At 42.0% G+C, this 19,380-nt stretch overlaps 1 protein-coding gene across 1 annotated transcript; it reads right to left on the bottom strand.

The window, feature by feature from the left end:
* Window positions 1-5,123: 5,123 nt before the first annotated feature.
* On the bottom strand, window positions 5,124-18,329 carry LOC121691011 (trichohyalin-like; the record flags this gene model as incomplete). Its single annotated transcript, XM_042071145.1, has 6 exons — window positions 18,278-18,329; window positions 10,648-10,980; window positions 9,501-9,509; window positions 9,150-9,173; window positions 7,788-7,847; window positions 5,124-5,563 (listed from the first exon to the last, which is right to left on the bottom strand). Coding segments are annotated over exons 1-6 (891 nt in total), but the record flags the coding sequence as incomplete, so codon positions are not given.
* Window positions 18,330-19,380: the final 1,051 nt, after the last annotated feature.

The following is a 19,380-nucleotide window of genomic DNA, read 5'->3' as shown; positions in this document are numbered from 1 at the left end:
GCATGGTTGCATGATGCTTGCATAAGGAAAAAAAAAACTTCTCAAAACAGCAAGAATTATATGGGTGCTATTGTTTTGGGATGTGTCCCTCATGCAAGCATCATACATTGGTAGGAAATGGAGAAAAAAAATACATGTTTTTTTTAATGAAGTTTAATTTGAATGCCTGAATGTAAGGATTCAGGAAACACAATTACCAGTTTTTTTGGCGAGCAGATCTGTTGATCTTTAACAGATAGGCTAGAAAGAAGGCTAGCTTTTGGCCACGTTATATTCAAATTTGACTATACAATACTCAGTGCTATACAGTGTGTTATACAGTCTCTGCTCTGTTTCTATGGAAGTTCCAAAAATCAATGTTGTTCTATTAAGTGTTGTTAAACAATTAAATAGCATTCAACAGGTTGAAGCGGAGCTTTGATACCAACGTTATCGATTAGTTTCAGTTTCTCTCGCGCAGACGCCTGCATTGAATGAACGCTCATAGCCTACCACCACTTTATTGTAGGCTATGGCCCCATGTTTAATGACATCGATAGCAGAAACGTTTGTTTTCTTTTTTTGTCGGTCCGCGGTATCTTGATCAACTGCGCAGCAAATTATCAGACGAAGCACCGGGCCTAATTTCACTCCACGACTCCGCGGACCAGCAGTCTCCACGTTGCGGACCCACATTAAAACAAAACTATTTCCTGATTGGTTGAGAAATCCTATTTTCTGATTGGCCGATAGGTTAGTAACTGAACAGCAGCTCTCTGAATTGAATGAGCGCACAGACAGCAACGTTGTGTGACACGTTTGTAAAATATAGCCCTTAGAAATTTCTGTGCGGGCAAGTTAATCATTTTTCGGAGTGAGAAATGCCATGTGTGGCGTGTGAATGTGTGGAGTCATTGAAATGCGTGTGTCTCACGCTCAATGCGTGAGACTTGAGAGGTCTGCATTTACTGTTTCTGGTGAGGATTTGAGATTGCATTGAGTGAGATTGCATTGAGTAGATTTTGAAATGGCTTGCATAATTTGTATAGGCTATTAATGTGTTGTATACTGTTAGGCTACATGCCTAAAATTGTGATCCATTTGTGGAAAAACACTTACGACATGTTCAAAAGAACTGAATATTCGCTGCTAACTGACATTTTAAACAAAACGCCCACACACGACAGAACGAGGGGAACCCATGTGTAGTCGTGTCGTGCTAGTGGATCAGCACCGCTACATTGAGAAAGGTGTTGCGTGAGATCACTTCCGTTTAATTTCAAGGATGTTAGCAAGACAATTCTGCTACAATTACAACATTTGCACGCATTTACATAAGCTAAGTTTCAGCAACATTTCAAAAGTTTACATTTCGTGTCAACTTTTGAAATACTCTGAAAACCGAATTTGAACCTACTTTATCGCTTTTCGCCACCATATTGCCTATTGTCGCGTAGGCCTACTGTCGCTTACTGTCGCTAGCTCCAAGGAATTTGATTAAGTCATTCCTGTTTTGAAAGAATTTGATGTGTCTGACAATCTTGTGAAGTAGAAGGTTCTTTGTGAAGGATCTTAAAAAGCTGAAAGCATTTTTCAAGCTACCTGAAAGTGAAAGTAAAATCTTCAAAACAGTTATTAGAGGGAAACTTGCACTGAAAAAGAAAATGGCTACATCATTTGCTGAGGAGGATTTCTCCTGTCCCGTGTGCTCGGACATCTTCAAGGATCCCGTCCTCCTCTCCTGTAGTCACAGCATCTGTAAGGTCTGTCTGCAGCAGTTCTGGGACACTAAGGGATCAACAGAGTGTCCCGTCTGCAGGAGGACATCTTCAAATGACAAACCTCCACTTAACCTCCACTTGAAGAACTTGTGTGAGACCTACTTACAGGAGAGAAGTCAGAGAGCTTCAGCAGGGTCTGAGGTGCTCTGCAGTCTGCACAGTGAGAAGTGCAAGCTCTTCTGTCTGGAGGATAAACAGCCTGTGTGTGTGGTGTATCAGGTGTCAAAGAACCATAAGAATCACCTTCAGTACCATAGATGAAGCAGCACAGGACAGTAAGGTAAGAATCTACTCTGGTAATATTGGTGATGGTGATGGGCTCTAAAAACACACATCATCTCATGACTGTTTCCCTTCTGTGCTTTTATCAGCTTTTCCTGTTTGCTTTTGTTTATGTAAAGCACATTGAATGACCTCTGTGTATGAAATGCGTCAGTCAGTGCTCACAGAGCAGGCCCACAGAATCAACAGCAGGTCCTGGGCAACTTCAGAAGAAGGACCACAGAAGGACTGGAAGTAATAATGGCCTAATTCACGCATATTGGGGATTGTATGCATATGAATGATTTTATTTGGTTTCTGGACGGTTAAATAGGTAAAGGCTACATTAAGTTTTGTTTCTGCGCAGTGCGAGTTTATAAGCAAGCAATCTACGCTTGCAGTTTCAGCAGAGGGTTGAAGAGGCGCATTGAGCGCCTTGACTGCAGGCTGTTAATAAAATTATTTTTAATGTTTTCACATGTAATGGATCCTATGTAGTCGTGTGTTTTTTATTTGAAATTGTAATCTGTAACTACTAAACTACTTCGGTGCCTCAGGCCCTTCGTATAAACAATTGAAGTCACCCTTAATGTGTATTGCATGTATCAGAGCTAATTCATCCTGGGCCAGAGTTTGTCGGTATGGGGCCCGCGCAGCGCTCTCACACCTGGGCCCACCATTGGTTTGTTACGCCACTGTGGGAAACCCTGATGTAGGCTGCAGTACAGGCTAAGATAAAGTTGGATATCTGAAGAACTCATACCAATGGATTGTGTCTTAAAGGAGCCACGCCACTTTTATTACTGTCAATGCTGTTGCTGTGCTCTGCATTAACTCTGCAGTTATGATATGAAGGGTTCAGGTGCAAAAGCCTCTAAATGCCACCTACGTCAAAAATTAGATAAAGATGGTGAGTAAATGCTCATTTAAAAGAAACGTGGTCAGACGGATTTAAATCTCTTCATATTCTGTCCAAATTGGTGGTAGGTTTAGAAATAAGTCAGCACATTTTAATTATAGACCGTCAGCACATTTTAATCAAGACCGTGATCATTTTGGTCATGTCATGAAAATGTCACTGTATCTCTACTGATTTTAGAATCCACCAGGCACAGTTGAAGGTTTCATCCACGATACATCGCCTGTACACTTTCTCTCTCACACACACACAACCCATAATTGTAATAATTTCATCAGGAGCCGGCTGGCCTGCGTCGCTTTCCGCACTTTCACAATGCTCAGGCTGCGTGTCCCTCCCTTTGTGGAAGGGACACCCTGGACTTGAAAACTTAATGGTGTGCTGCTGGGTGGCTGGTTTGGGTGATCTTCTGGCCGAGCATTGGATGTTTGGGACAGAGGCTGGGACGCAGTGATGGTACTGGAGGCTTGTTAGGGAGTTTGCCTGCGAGGCAGGAGCATTCTGACAGGGCTGGAGGGCTGTCGCAGAGCTTGTCTGCAGAGCAGGGGGAAGCACTGCTGGAGGATGCAGGTCTAAGTGGTTGTTGACTTTCTCTTACTGAGAGACCAAGAGGCTGCAGAGGTGGTGAGAGTCTTAGAGTTGACTGATGCCCTGGAATTAAGAAAGAAAGAGATCAGATATGCTGTGTATATCAGTAACCTAGCTTACATGCGTGCTCACACGTGCACACACCAAGCATGATACATTTACCTGAGCTTACCTGATTGGTGCACCCAATGAAGACCATCACTGTCGTGTGCACCCTCTATTGCAGTGAGTAGATATGGAAGGAGCAGTGTTATTTCTCTATTGCAGTCAGTAGATTTGGAAGGAGCAGTGTTATTTCCCTTCATTGCAGTGAGTAGATTTGGAAGGAACAGTGTTATTTCACCCTCTATTGCAGTGAGTAGATTTGGAAGGAGCAATGTTATTTCTCTATTGCAGTGAGTAGATCTGGGAGGAGCAGTGTTATTTCTCTATTGCAGTGAGTAGATCTGGGAGGAGCAGTGTTATTTCTCTATTGCAGTGAGTAGATCTGGGAGGAGCAGTGTTATTTCTCTATTGCAGTGAGTAGATCTGGGAGGAGCAGTGTTATTTCTCTATTGCAGTGAGTAGATCTGGGAGAGCAGTGTTATTTCTCTATTGCAGTGAGTAGATTTGGAAGGAGCAATGTTATTTCTCTATTGCAGTGAGTAGATCTGGGAGGAGCAGTGTTATTTCTCTATTGCAGTGAGTAGATCTGGGAGAGCAGTGTTATTTCTCTATTGCAGTGAGTAGATTTGGGAGGAGCAGTGTTATTTCTCTGTTGCAGTGGGTAGATCTGGGAGGAGCAGTGTTATTTCTCTGTTGCAGTGGGTAGATCTGGGAGGAGCAGTGTTATTTCTCTGTTGCAGTGAGTAGATCTGGGAGGAGCAGTGTTATTTCTCTGTTGCAGTGGGTAGATCTGGGAGGAGCAGTGTTATTTCTCTATTGCAGTGAGTAGATTTGGGAGGAGCAGTGTTATTTCTCTGTTGCAGTGAGTAGATCTGGGAGGAGCAGTGTTATTTCTCGGTTCACGGGGCCCAGATCTTGACCACTGTGCGTCTGCTCAGCAATTATTTTACGCTTTTAAGCTTTTTATTTAACTTCAGATTGTATTGGAATCTTGGAGACTACATATTGCAGTGTGCACACACAAATGGCTGTATTATCTACTGACCATCTCCATCTCTCTCCTCCAGCTGTTTGATCATATCCTCCAGTTGTTTGATTATTTCCTCCAGCTGTTTGTCTTTCTCCTCCAGATGTTTGTCTTTCTCCTCCAGCTGTTTGATTATTTCCTCCAGCTGTTTGTCTTTCTCCTCCAGCTGTTTGTCTGTCTCCTCTAGCTCCCTCTCTTGTTCCTGCAGTTGGGTTCTCAGGTCCTGTAGTTGTCTGTTCCTGTCCTGCAGTTCCTTTTCCAGTGACTCCACTTGTGTTTTAGTGGTCTCCACCTCACTGGTCATGTTCTCCAGTAGACTCTCTCTGTCCCTCTCTCGTTTAGTCATGTTCTCCAGTAAACTCTCTCTCTCCCTCTCTCGTTTAGTCATGTTCCCAAGTTCTGTTTCTCTTTGATTGAGGAGTTTAGTCCTGTCCTGTAGTTGGCTCATCTTCACCACCTCCTTGTTCTTGTCCTCCATCATCTTCTCTCTCTCCATCAGTCTCTTTTTGCTCTCCTCCAGAAATGTAATCTTCTCCTTGAGTTTATTTTCTCCATCTTTAACCTGCAAGTCCTTTCCCTCCAGTAGCTTGTCTTTCATCTCTAATTGTTTGGTTTTCTCCTGGGAGTTGTTCTCACTCTCCTCTATCCTCTTGTCTCTCTCCTTGATTTTGTTTTCTCTCTCTTCCATCTGTTTGTCTCTCACATAAAGGAGTCTGTTCCTCATCTCCAGTTCTTTGTTCTTCTCCTGTTGTTGTTGTTGTTGTTGTTGTTGTTTCACATTCTCCATGCCCATGTATTTCTCTTTTAATTGTTTTTCTTTCTCCTCCAATGTCTTCTTCATCTCCTCCAGCTGTCTGTTTTTCTCCATTAATTCATCAGTTGCCTTCCACCAAGAAGGGGGAGCTGGTAGAAAAATGTTGCAATATGTTGGTAATATTTTATTTAATAGTATTTCTATGAGCATACCATTTCATTATCTAGTAGACGGGTCATTCCACACCAAATCAACAGATTTTAGAAAATGTTCCTGCCTGACCATCTTGGATTTGCCTCATACTTTATGTCAATAATGTTAGCACACCCAACAACTACCATACAAAAGTTGTATCTACTTGTTATATCTACTTTATTTTCTATAAAATGGAGGCTGTGACGCCCCAGCTGGTCAGTGCTGGGTCTTGTCGCGCTTCCTGCTCTTTGTCTGTGTTGGCTCTGCTGCTGTTCTGTGTGTGGCCTACAGGGGGAGCTCTGCAGAATGGCATGGGCTAATTGCGCCAGCGATTAGGGCAGGATATAAGCGGGTCCCGGGAGCCTGCTTCGCTCTCTCTCTCTCTCCTCTTCCGCCTTGTCGCTTCCGCTGACTGCCGGTTCCAGAGTTGCGGGGTGCTGTCGTTGCGGCCGGGTGGGCTGCGCCCTGTTCGTTTCTTTTGGTTTTGCACTTCACCTCACTATGCTGACATACACTACAGTCTTGCTTTACTCTTCATTCACTGACTTTCGTACATAGTTCATTTATTTAATAAATATCTTCTTAATTTTGAGCAGCGTGTGGTCTCCCCTTTTATGTGGCGTTTGCCTCGAGCTGGGCAGGCACAACAGGCTTAAAAAACAGGCTCATGAGTCTCATGAACATTTTTTTAAATGATCAAGTTCCTTGTGTCATTACTTTTGAACAGTTCATGCTAGATTCTTGACATTTTCAGGGAGTATTTTACACTGTTACGTGTCTTCAACTTCTAAAATAATTGGCATACAGTAGAATATTTGCCAAGCTATGACATGCTGAGAAATTTATGTATAGGAACGTCACTTTTCAGAACTTGAGGGAACTGGAAGTGGTCGAAGGAAATCATGAAATTTTCTGCACACTGTTGAAATTTAACAATTGATTATAAACCCCTGTTAAACCTAATCTATCTGACTCTGCTTAATGTAGAAAAGTTTCGGTTCAATGTAATATTACTATCCATAATAGGTTGATATACCCACAATATAGACTGCTGATGAGAATACCTGACTTGTTTTCTTATTACACTTGTTTTATCGAATAATACTATACGTCTCCTCCATCGGCCGGTTAATTCGGGCGGTTCCTATCACTGCAAAAATTGTTTAGTCAAGCCAACTTAAAAATGTAAGGCAACCAGCTGCGAAAGGATTTTGAGTAAACCCAATTTAGGGTCAAATACATGTGTTGACTTGCTCTTTTACAGTAAGTTAACACAGATGTGTATTTTATGTTGACATTACTTTATTTAGCAAGCTCAGTCCATTCAAATTGTGATAAATTGAAATAATCATTCTGAATCCCTTACGGAAATAAACCATGGATTAACCAAGGAACTTAGTTATTTAAAAAAAATGTATTTTCTCAGACTCATGCCCCTGTTTTTTAAGCATCCATATCTCAGAAACTGAAGTGGATACAAACTTAAACTATTGCAAAGTAGTTGTTGGGTTTAATAGCATTATTGACATGAAGTATGAAGCAATTTGAAGATGGTCAGACGGGAGACATCTGTTGATTTGGCATGTAATGACCAAGAATCTAACATGGATTGTTCAAAAGCAATGACAAAAGGAACATACTCATTTTAAAAAACTGCATTTGATCAGTCTCAAGACCCCTATGCTTCCATATCTCAGACAATAAAGTAGGTGCAATAACATTGGGTAGAATAGCATTACTGAAATGAAGAATACTGTAAGCAAATCCAAGATGGTCAGATGGGAATTTTTCACAAATCTGTCAATGACCCCCATGTTATATTGTAGACTATGCTATTGTCATCTGATGTGTACTTTGCTTGACTATGATTAAATTAGTTGAATTAAATAAAATTATTGATGCTACATAAATTAAATGTGAAGTTGAAATGAACAGTGGGTCTCTTTTCTCCCCTACGGGACCAATCATCTACAGTCCTCAATTACTACAGCAGATCTCAACCAATTATCTACAGTCATCAATCACTACAGCAGATCTCCATCAAGTTGTTGCTCATTAGTCATGAGATTTCAAACAATCATCAGTAATCCTCATTTAAAGTGCTAAGATGCACCAATCATCTGTTCTCGACTTTCTTACTCAGCAATCAGATGTCCACCAATCATCTCTCCCACTCACCCAGAGACTGGACAGATTCCGCCATTTTCTTCCTCTCTGCAGCAGTTATCTCCTGCTGTGCTGTAATACCAGAGTACAAAGATGAGGAACAGAGATGAGCACATCTGGATCACACAGAGACAATACACCCACGCACACACACACACGTCACACGTGTATGTCTTGGTGTGAGTGTCTGTGCACGTGTGTGTGTGTGTGTGCGTGTGTGTGTGTGTAAACACAACAGCACAATAACTGTGCAAAGCTTCTGGACAAGGTACAATACACACAAATAAGACTGTTCCAACCAACCTTTTTTCAACTCTGAATAACAACGTAAATGCTCTAAGAAGTGTCCTTAGAGAATTCCCGAACAGCCCAGACATTGTAGTTAACGATTAACTCATTGGCTGCCAGAGACGTCTTTTCAAATACAACCGCTGACTGCCAAAGACGTCTATAGACGTCAATTACACTTTTCAACAAGGTGGGCTGAGAAACAATCTGGTGGAGCTTGTCACTAAAAATCGCACACACTCACACACACACACACACACACACAAAAAAAAAGCTTGTTTTCTCATTTTTTGGTTGATTTTTGTTGAAACCAATCGATGTTCTACTGCCGATTACTAAAGAACGGAAAAAGGTAGAAACAAACATTTGTTTCCTGATGAAAAGAGTCTACTCTTTCTTTTGGTGGTTTCGGTGTTTACATAGTCATAAAACTCACTGTTCTATGGGTCCTGGAAAATCAGGCAGAATGCTGTAAAACTGGGCAGTATGGGGTTCTCTGCACTGAAAATGGCCAAATGAGCCAAAAATGCTGATGACATAAAATTTAGCTAAAAATGTGGAGAATGCAATGCAATCAAGCATTTTGGACGATATATTTGCACAAGCTGGCAGAATAGGCAACATGCCGATGTGCGTTTTATTTGGAGACTGTTTTGCGAGACAGAGACTGAGTTTGCTGCTGATATTCTGGGGATAGGCTACAACATAGCCAATGTAGGACTGTAGCCTTTTAATATAGCCTATTTTGCTGCATTGGATCAGTCTTTCTAGAACGAGCAAGAGCTTTCTAGCCTCACGTCAGCAGCGCTGCATCACCCATATACATTAAAACAACCAGCGGATGGTGGGCGGGTTTATTTATTTATTTATTCGTGTGGTTGTGACTATTAGCACAATTTTTGTATTGTCAGGTGAAACATAAAAGGCTCATTGTGAATATGCTCTGTTGTTTCAATCAGTATTTGTCATTCCAAATAAAATAATCAAATTTGTGTGTGTGTGTGTGTGTGCGTGCGTGCGTGCGAGTGTGCGTGTCCACAGTGATTGTGAGTGTGCCATTCAAACAAATTCCTGCCTGGTACTTACATACATATTCCATACGTACCCTGTCTAAAGAGAGCAGAAGCAGATATAAGATCATTAATGAGGCCCAATAGAAACACTGCCATAATATTAATGCATGTACATTACACCAACAGACATGACAATATGATATGAGTGAAAGATAAAAGTGAATACCGGTATATGGTTATATATATGGTATATATGGTATATATATGGTTATGCCCACATAAAGGGAAGACTTGTCTTTGTGTGTGTAGTCTGTGTGTCATGATGAATGTGTGACTCCACTGCATCTTACCAGGCCTGATGACCATGGTGACCCCCCTCCCTCCTAAACAAACCCAAACACTCCAACTCCTCCCTGGTACTTACTATAGCGATCTATGAAACCAGAAGCAGAGATGAGATCATTAATGAGGCCCAATGGACACAGACATCACATTACATGAGGACATACAAGAATATACTGAAAAATACTGCAAGTTTGTATTTTTAAATACTACAGTCTGTGTGTGTGTGCGTGAGTTCCATGTTGTATGTGTAACTCCATTGCAGTGTGTGTGTGTGTGTGTGTGTGTGTGTGTGTCTGTGTGTGTCTGTGTCTGTGTGTGTGTTTGTGTGTGTGTGTGTTTGTGTGTGTGTGTGTGTGTGTGTGTGTGTGCATAGGCGCCGATACCGTGGGTGGTCCGGGGCTCGAGCACCCATGTGTGCCATCTTACAGTCCCGGCTAAATTTACATTCATTTAGAATCAAACATTGCAGTTGGTGCTAAATGCAGCATCTTTCATAATGTGCCTAATCATATTTTCTAGGTCAGACAGATTACCTTGATAGCTAGCGCTGAATCTAGCCTTTCTGTGTTTTCGCCTTGTAAGCCGTATTGGTTTTGTGCTGCTGCTCTGTGGTCCATACAGATGGTGTTCAGGCAACACGTCAACATATGGCCATGTATATTAGCCTTGTGCGTTAAACTGTTATCATGCATATGTCTGGATAACGGGAGAGCGTTCAGGAGTCAAACAACAGATCATGCATGCATGTTTTAGGCATAGTGAAGGTCCTATTCTGTGACTGAGTGCGCAGAAATTGTGCCTTTACTTAACAGCATTTGAGAAACTTCCTCGGAGTGACGCCCATGGACTCCCGCAAACTCTATTGGCGTTTTGCGTGTCGGCTGCTGTTGATTTCCTAAAGTGCTGAAATGCATACATTACTACTTTCTCAAAAATCGTACGGCAACAATTCATGTGCTATGTTTTGCGTGAGTTTTTATTTTGGCCGTTGGTATTGGGCATTTAATTGTTTGAGCACCCACCGACAGAAACATAAATCGGCGCCTATGTGTGTGTGTGTGTGTTTGTGTGTGCATGCATGTGATGATGGGAATGTAAGTGCATCAAGTCTATTCTAAATATTGCTGACCCCTACAGTTAAGGTGTTCAGTATGCAGTGAGTGTAATCATGTTTAGTGACATGACTAACAGCACAGAACTTTATAGCAGTGAAACAGAAGACTTACCTATGATCCTCAACTGGACTCTTCCCTCCTCCTGGTGTCCTCCACTGATGACCTGGCATGTGTGCACTCCATAATCATCTCCCCCTCTGATCCTCCTCAGTGTGAGAGACACGTCTCCTCTCTGCAGCTGCTGGGGGTCCACACTCACTCTGCCCTCATAGCCCCTCCCCTCTATCACATGACCATTCCTATACAGGTAGATACAGTCAGTCCTCCTGAACCACCTGATCTCCACGGCAACAGCACTGGTTTCAGGAGAGAGTTGACAAGGCAGTGTGACATCATCACCATCAGCACACGCCACAATATTAAAAGGGGTGACCAGTTTAAAATCTGTAGGGGAAAGACAGTTGTGTTAATGTTCTTTTTCATACACACACCCACACACACACTGTTATATTTTAATAATGGTCTTCTCCTCAATTAGCCTGATGAGCCATACCCACATCAAGATGTATGGTCTGGGAACTATCCATTGGCACTGCTTAAACCGAGGCGGGATTAACGGTTGTCTTTTAAATTTCCTCTGCACGCAATGTAACATCCCCAATTTAAGTTTAATTTTTAAAAGGAAAAACCTTAATGCACTTTGTAATGTCATTACTATTATTATCATTGCATTTTATGTTGCATATGCTGCCCTGTTTTCATTGTCGTCTTGAGGGACTTTTATTTTGAATGAACGGCACTAGTAAGTTTCTACCGCGAGGTAAACTAGAGAAAAACCATACTGTATAAGTGAACTACACAGGCAATTAGCACCCTCCGATGAGGAATAAGTTCTTACGGTGGTTGGTTTGTTGTGGATGAGTTTGGAGACTTCAATAAAGACAAAGACCATCAGTTCAAGACTTCTGACTATACTTCGGTGGGGATGCTATGCTACAGTAAGAACTTAACCTACACCTGCTACATTACGCTGGCTGAAAAGGCTAATCTACGGACGGCACGGTAGCCTCAAGGACAGTGAGATGCAGCACGTTGTGTGATTGTCAACGGAGACGGTAAGGATTTACTACAAGTAAAATGGAAGAAATTAAGGAACAGATAAATAAGCTTTACACGGAAATACAAGAAAGTAGAAGTCTACTAAACCAAGGGGATTGTGAAAGCATGTCAAGGCAGGAATTAAAAGAACAGATTGAAAGTAAGGAAAGTCAATTAGCTAATCTTCAACATGAATTGGAAGAGGATGATGATGCTAAGGGGCTAACATTACCACGTCGTTCAGAACGCACTCCCGTGCCTACAGAGAAAATGATTGAATATCAAAAGGAAGAGTTAAGTAAAAAAGAAAAACGACTGATTAGCCTGTATGAACAATGGAAAAGTCAAATCAGAGCATCGAAAGAAAATTTAAAGAAAGTCAGAACAGAAACAGAATTGGCTACTATGGCAGACACCATTGAAAAAGAAATGAGTGAAATCATGAAACTTTATGAAGAAATAAGAGAGCGGGGTATTCCTTCTACTGAACTTCGACGCAAAATTGATGCATGTGAGGCTGTAACTAAAGACATTGTGAAAATAATCTTGGAACGCATATCAGAGGTAAATGGTGAATTCCATGAAGAGAATGAAAGGTGCCGTCTTCGTCAGCTACTAGAGCATGACTACGCTCACTCCATATATGGTACTAACTCTGTGTCAGGAGCTAGTCAGCACTCTCAGGCCATGAGCATAGCTGCTAAAAGAGCTGAAGCAGCTGCAGAGCTCGCTGCAAAGGAAGCTGAATACAAAGCAATGCAAGAAGAAAGAAAGCTAAAGGAAAGAATAAGAATGATGGAGGAACAACATAGAAAGGAGCTAGACATACAGCAGTCTGAATTAGAACGTTTACAAGCAGAAAAGGACATGAAGGCTGTTCGTGCTAGACTGGAGACCTATGACAGAGAAATCAAACAAGAAAATGTTAGTCAGCCCATACAACAGCACAACAGACAGTTAATTTTCAATGCACCTGCAGATCACCAAAATTCTCGCATTAATATGTCACTGCCCCCTACTGATGTTTCCTATCTAGCTCAAGCAATCCAAGAGAGCATAGCCACAAATAGACTCCCAATTCCAATGCCAACAGTGTTTAGTGGTGATCCAATCCACTACATTGAATGGAGAGCCTCATTCAAGTCTCTTATTGACCAAAAGAGTATCTCTGCTGCCGATAAACTTTATTACTTAAAGAAATATGTCAGTGGCCCTGCTCATAAATGCCTTGAAGGCACGTTTTACAGAAGCGATGATGAGGCATATAGAGATGCATGGAATAGGCTCAACCAACGCTACGGGCAGCCATTTGTCATCCAACGAGCTTTCCGAGACAAGCTGTCTAATTGGCCGAAAATACAGCCTAAAGATGCAGAAGGATTAAGAACATTCTCTGATTTCTTGAATGCCTGTTTACAAGCCATGCCCCATGTGAGAGGCCTAGAAATATTAAATGACTGTGACGAAAACCAAAAGCTGATTCATAAAGTCCCAGATTGGTTGGCATCCCGTTGGAATCGTCAGGTCACTATAGCCCTCATGCACGGATACGAGTTTCCCACTTTCAAGGATTTTACTGACTTTGTGTCTCTAGAAGCAGAGATAGCATGCAATCCAGTCACTTCCTTACATGCTCTTCACTCATCCAAATCATCTTATGATAAAAGAAGTACAAAGGAATCAAAGGGAAACAAAGCCGATGTGTTCAGCATCCACACTGGCATACACAATGATAACTTACTATCAAGAAATGAAAAATCGAGACCCCCATGCACGTGGTGCAACAACGACAAGCATCAACTACCCAAGTGCCCAGAGTTCATGGTAAAGCCCCTAAATGATCGACGGAAATATGTAAGAGAAAACAAGCTATGCTATGGGTGTCTGAAACCGGGTCACAACGCCAAAGAATGTCGTCACCGACACACCTGTGATGTATGCAAGGCAAGGCACCCAACCTGTCTCCATGATGAAAATTACAGAGGGCGTGAAGGTAGAGTATGTCCTGCATCCTTTGTGAACATCGCTTCTAGCACTCCTGATAAAACCAAGACAGCCACGGCACTCAACGTCACCAGAGGTGGTCAGTCATGCAGCTCAACCATGATCGTTCCTGTGTGGGTGTCATTGGCCACAGATCCATCAAAAGAGCAACTTGTTTATGCATTATTGGACACTCAAAGTGATAGCACATTCATTGATAAGGACGTGAGCAAGGAATTACAAGCAAATACCCAACCTGTGAAGCTGAAGCTTACCACTATGCTTGGAGAGAACATGATCATGAAATGTGAAAGGATATCTGGACTCAGAGTGAGAGGCTACAATTCATGCATCCACATCAACCTTCCTCCTGCATATACAAAGGACGGTATTCCTGGAAATCGTGAGCATATACCCACTCATGAAACCACAAAGGGATGGCCTCACTTAACATCAATTGCCGATAAGGTGCCACACCTCCTTACCTGTGATGTTGGGCTCTTAATTGGGTACAACTGTCCTAGAGCATTAACACCCAGACAGGTATTAGCAGGTAAAGACAATGAGCCCTACGCCATCCTGACAGATTTAGGATGGAGTGTGGTAGGCTGCACAACACCGAGCTTAGATGGAACAGCCACCAGTCTGTGTCACAAAGTCTCTGTGAAAGAACTCCCTCCAGTAACACCAATGGATGTGATCAGTGTTCTGGAGTCAGACTTTAAGGACATCAAAGGAGTGGACAAAACAGTCTCGCAAGAAGATCTTATTTTCCTGAGCAAACTAAAGGAAGGCATAAGGCAAAAGGATCAGGGACATTATGAGATGCCTTTACCTTTTAAGCAACGGCCACACTTACCTGATAACAAAAAACTTGCAGAAATCAGACTCAGCCATTTACAACGTAAGTTTCACAGAGATGAGAAATATAAGAAGGACTACACAACATATATGAAGGAAATCATCGAGAGAAGTGATGTGGAAGAGGTGCGAGAAGATGGAATACCAGGTGAGCGATGGTACATTCCTCATCATGGCATATACCACCCTAAAAAGCCAGACAAACTGCGTGTTGTATTCGACTGTTCTGCAAAGAGTGGCGGCACTAGCCTTAATGAACATCTTCTCCCAGGGCCGGACATGATAAACAACCTTACCGGTGTCCTCCTGCGGTTCAGACGGCATCCTATAGCTCTAATGTGTGATATAGAGAAAATGTTTCATCAGTTTCACGTGCCAGAGCAAGATCGCAATTACTTACGCTTCCTGTGGTGGAGAGATGGAGACACAAGTAAACAACCACAGGATTACAGGATGAAGGTCCATCTTTTCGGTGCAGTGTCATCACCTGGCTGCGCGAATTATGGACTGAAGTATCTTGCAAATGAAAACAGAGTCTCACATCCAATAGGATCGCAATTTGTAGCAAGAGACTTCTATGTGGACGACGGAGTCACAAGCACAGACACAGTGGAAAAGGCCATTCAGTTGGCACAAGAGGCAAGGGAAATATGCGCCAAAGGAGGTCTCCGTCTCCACAAATTCGTCTCAAACAACCACGCAGTCCTACAGAGTATACCAGCATCAGAGCAGGCAACAGACGCCAAGACAAAGGATCTGACATTCTCTGACACACCACTGGAGCGAGCTCTAGGCATACATTGGAGCATAGAAAAGGACAGCTTCAGATTCAACAACACTTTGGCAAAGCAACCAGGAACACGCAGAGGTATATTAGCTACTGTTGCCTCCATATTCGACCCTCTTGGCTTCCTTGCGCCATATGTCCTGATGGGGAAGAAGATCTTGCAAGAAACTACAGACATCAGAACCAATCAGCATTGCAGACCGTCAATATAAGTTCTCAGAATGGTCCCGAGCCGTCAAAGCTGTGGCCCGCCTTGTGCGACGGGCTAGGAAAATCAAGTCAAATGCTCCCTCCACCGTGAGTGAGCAGAAAAGTGCTGAATGTGTCATAATCAGAGATGTGCAAAATCAAGCATATGAAAAGGAGATCAAACAGTTAAAGACGGGAAATCAATTAACAAAAAACAACAAACTGTACCATCTTGACATGTTTATAGACACGGACAACATCCTGAAGGTGGGAGGAAGACTACACCATTCATCCCTTACAGACTCACTGAAGCACCCCATTGTCATTCCCAAAGAGCATCATGTGACCAAGTTGATCATAGCACACAACCATGAAAAGACCAAGCACCAGGGCAAAGGCTTTACTGCAAATGAAATCAGATCCAATGGATATTGGATCCCCGGTATGAGCCGAGCAGTGTGTAATCTGTCGCAAACTCAGGAGACCTCCAGAGGGCCAAAGGATGAGTGACTTACCTACAGAACGCATAGAGCCCTCCCCTCCATTCACTTATTGTGGTATGGACTGCTTTGGTCCCTTCATCACTACAGAGGGAAGGAAACAGCATAAACGATATGGCCTGGTATGTTCCCCAGAGAAGACCTGTACGGAGCAAAGAGATGGCGACGGGTGCAATATCTCGCGGAGCAGTTTTGGTGCCGCTGGAAAAGAGAGTATCTACACAGCATAATGGCAAGACAGAAATGGCACTCGCCAAGGAGAAATCTACAAGTGGGTGATGTTGTTATGGACATTGATGAAATGTCACCTAGATGTGAGTGGAGACTTGCAAGAGTCATAGAAACTGTCAAGGGTAAGGATGGACTTATAAGAAGAGCAAAAATCTCAGTAGGAGATAAGAGACGGCTCAAGAAGGTGAGCGCACCTACAAACTTTCCATACTGGAGCGTCCAGTGCAGAAGTTAGTTTTGTTGTTAGAGGCTTCTTAAGCCCTTGAGTTTAGTGTAATACTGTCATTCCTTCTGTGAAATTATTCATTGTTCATGTTGTTTAATGAAACATTCATAATTTGGTGGGAGTGTAACATCCCCAATTTAAGTTTAATTTTTAAAAGGAAAAACCTTAATGCACTTTGTAATGTCATTACTATTATTATCATTGCATTTTATGTTGCATATGCTGCCCTGTTTTCATTGTCGTCTTGAGGGACTTTTATTTTGAATGAACGGCACTAGTAAGTTTCTACCGCGAGGTAAACTAGAGAAAAACCATACTGTATAAGTGAACTACACAGGCAATTAGCACCCTCCGATGAGGAATAAGTTCTTACGGTGGTTGGTTTGTTGTGGATGAGTTTGGAGACTTCAATAAAGACAAAGACCATCAGTTCAAGACTTCTGACTATACTTCGGTGGGGATGCTACACGCAATATAGCGACACAACTCCTGAGTCCCATGCATTTTCCCACCAGCGTAGCTAGTTGATCAAACTTTTGCCAATAAAAAAGAAAGTTTAACTTGAGTCGTGATTCAAAGGCCGCTGTTTGTCAGCAACAGCATCCATCTTCTTTCACGTTTCACTTTTTTCGGGTTGAATGGTGGCCGTCTCGCTTCCCCCTAGCGCCTGTGAGCGGAAAAAACACCCTTGCAACTGTGGGCCGGCGGGCCGACGGTCTCAGTGTCAGGAAGTATAACGAGTGTAACGAATTGCTTTACTGCATTCAAATACACATACACGCCAGGCACCGGCTAGAAAAAGGTAGCGATGGAGTTTCTCAGACATTCATCATGACAGAGCCAGCGAAAAAGAAGCAAAATCTGAGAAAACGGTGAGGAAATTGCCAATACTGCATAGTTTACCTTTAAAGTGTAAGTTCAGTGTAAATTGACCCATAGTCCTGTTGTTCAAGCTCATCCCATACAGCCCATAAGAAAAAGAATGAGACAATGTGGGACAACATGGGGAGCTTAAAAGCAGATCCATGGGGGCAGTGGGGAGTTACTTTCAGTTTTGATGCCCCCATGGGTCCACTTTAAGCTGCCTGTCCATAACTTGGCCTACGTTGTCCCAAATTGTCTAATTCTTTTTCTGATGGGCTGCATGTGGTAAACTTATACAACAGGGCTATGGGTGAATTTACACTGAACTTACACTAAGTTCAGCCCACATATTATTGAGTTGACTTCAAAACCAAAGTTGAATCACTGTCAAGTTGAAAAAACAGTGAAATAGGTTGACTTTCTTTTTTAAGTAAAATCAGACAATTTATTTTTACGTTGTGTTAACTCCTGAAACTTAGTAGAAATTGCATTACTTATTTTTTCTTGATGATAACTTGATGATTCTTGTTGATTCTTCCAGTGAACTTTTGGATTCTTGCACTGATACAGATAATTCAATATTTAAGTTGAATTTTGAAACTGAATTTTACGAGTTTGCAAGATGAAATTACAAAAAAAGGTGAGTTAACGCTTTTTTACCACTCTTTCTGATTATTTGTAAAAATCACTATACTGTACTTATTCCCCTGAATGGTAATTAGGGGCTCAAGAACTATATGAGAAACAAGGATCTGGTTCCTCTGGTTCTCCTTGAAGGAGGCTGTCAAATTGTGTTCACACAAGAAAGAAAGTACATACACACAAGGAAGAAAGTACATCCTCTGTCAGAAGAAACCCTAGTTTCCATAGTCCTAGTTCATAATCCCTCTGAATCTCTTTGAATGTTTTGATGTTAAAAGGAATACATAACTTGGGTTTGCTACTGGAAATATACTATTAGGCTAAGTGTAACACACACAGCCACCACAAGATATCTCTTACCTTTGTATTTGACCCCAGTTGCCATTTTGCCTGAAACAGACAGATCACTTTGTCATGTTCTCCAACATCCTTGTCAGTCTCCAGAGACAGTTGACAAGTAGCCAATCATCGTCACCGCATCACCATCATCATCATCATCATCATCAATGTCACTTCCCTGTCTCTTATTCCCTTGAGACCCATTAAACCCCACACAAATCTCTTGTGTTCTTTGCTGGATTATTTTGAGTCTTTCAGTCACTTCACATAAGGGTCAATCCGTGTGAAATCATCACACGTTTGGACCACATCGCCACCGATTTGCATTTGCATTGCATGAGTTTTGGATCAATATTAATTGATTCAAACTTGATTAACCCAAAAAGTTTACTACAGATATACGAGGTTATGACACCACTCACACAATTTTTTATTAATTTGATTCCCGCCCCGTGGTCCTTTCCGGATCCCACCCCGACTCTCTCTCCCACTCACTTCCTGTCACTCTCCACTGTCCTATAATTATAGGCATAAATATACTTTAAAAATGTTAATTTAATCATTTGATATGTAATTCTACAATAGCTTTTATGCAAGGCAGTAAACAATAATGCTAGGTTGATGTTATTTTGGTACTATAACGTTATGGCTCAGATCAGCTAGCAATTCTGCAAAAGAATCCAAGCTAATGTTACCAAAGCGCTAATGTTATTCAACGATCAGGCAGTCAACTTGCTAGCTATTATACATTATGTTATTTGTCAGGTACATTTTTTTTCTTTGCATGCAGACACGGAGCTGTATTTCACATAATGTCCCTTGCTGGCCACCGTTATTTTAAAATGGCGCACATACATGGAGAGTCGACCCCAGCTATATGTAGATGTAAATGAGGATTGCAAAGACAACAGGTATGCTTCGAATTGTGCTGGTGGTAATTAAACATAAATGAGGCCACATTTATGAATGGTAAATGTTGATTTTGTTAATAAACAACTGAAAACATTACACAGTGTACCTTTAAGCTGTATCTCATAATGTGCATTTTGAACATGGAGCTCCTATAGCTATAATCTGACACTCTGCCTCAAAGCAAGGGCACAGTATATACTGCACATTGGAGT

Source organism: Alosa sapidissima, chromosome 2 (assembly GCF_018492685.1).
Source record: "Alosa sapidissima isolate fAloSap1 chromosome 2, fAloSap1.pri, whole genome shotgun sequence".
Lineage (NCBI taxonomy): Eukaryota > Metazoa > Chordata > Actinopteri > Clupeiformes > Clupeidae > Alosa > Alosa sapidissima.
The sequence above is the reverse complement of the archived record's forward strand: the minus strand, read 5'-3'. Positions and strand labels throughout refer to the sequence as shown.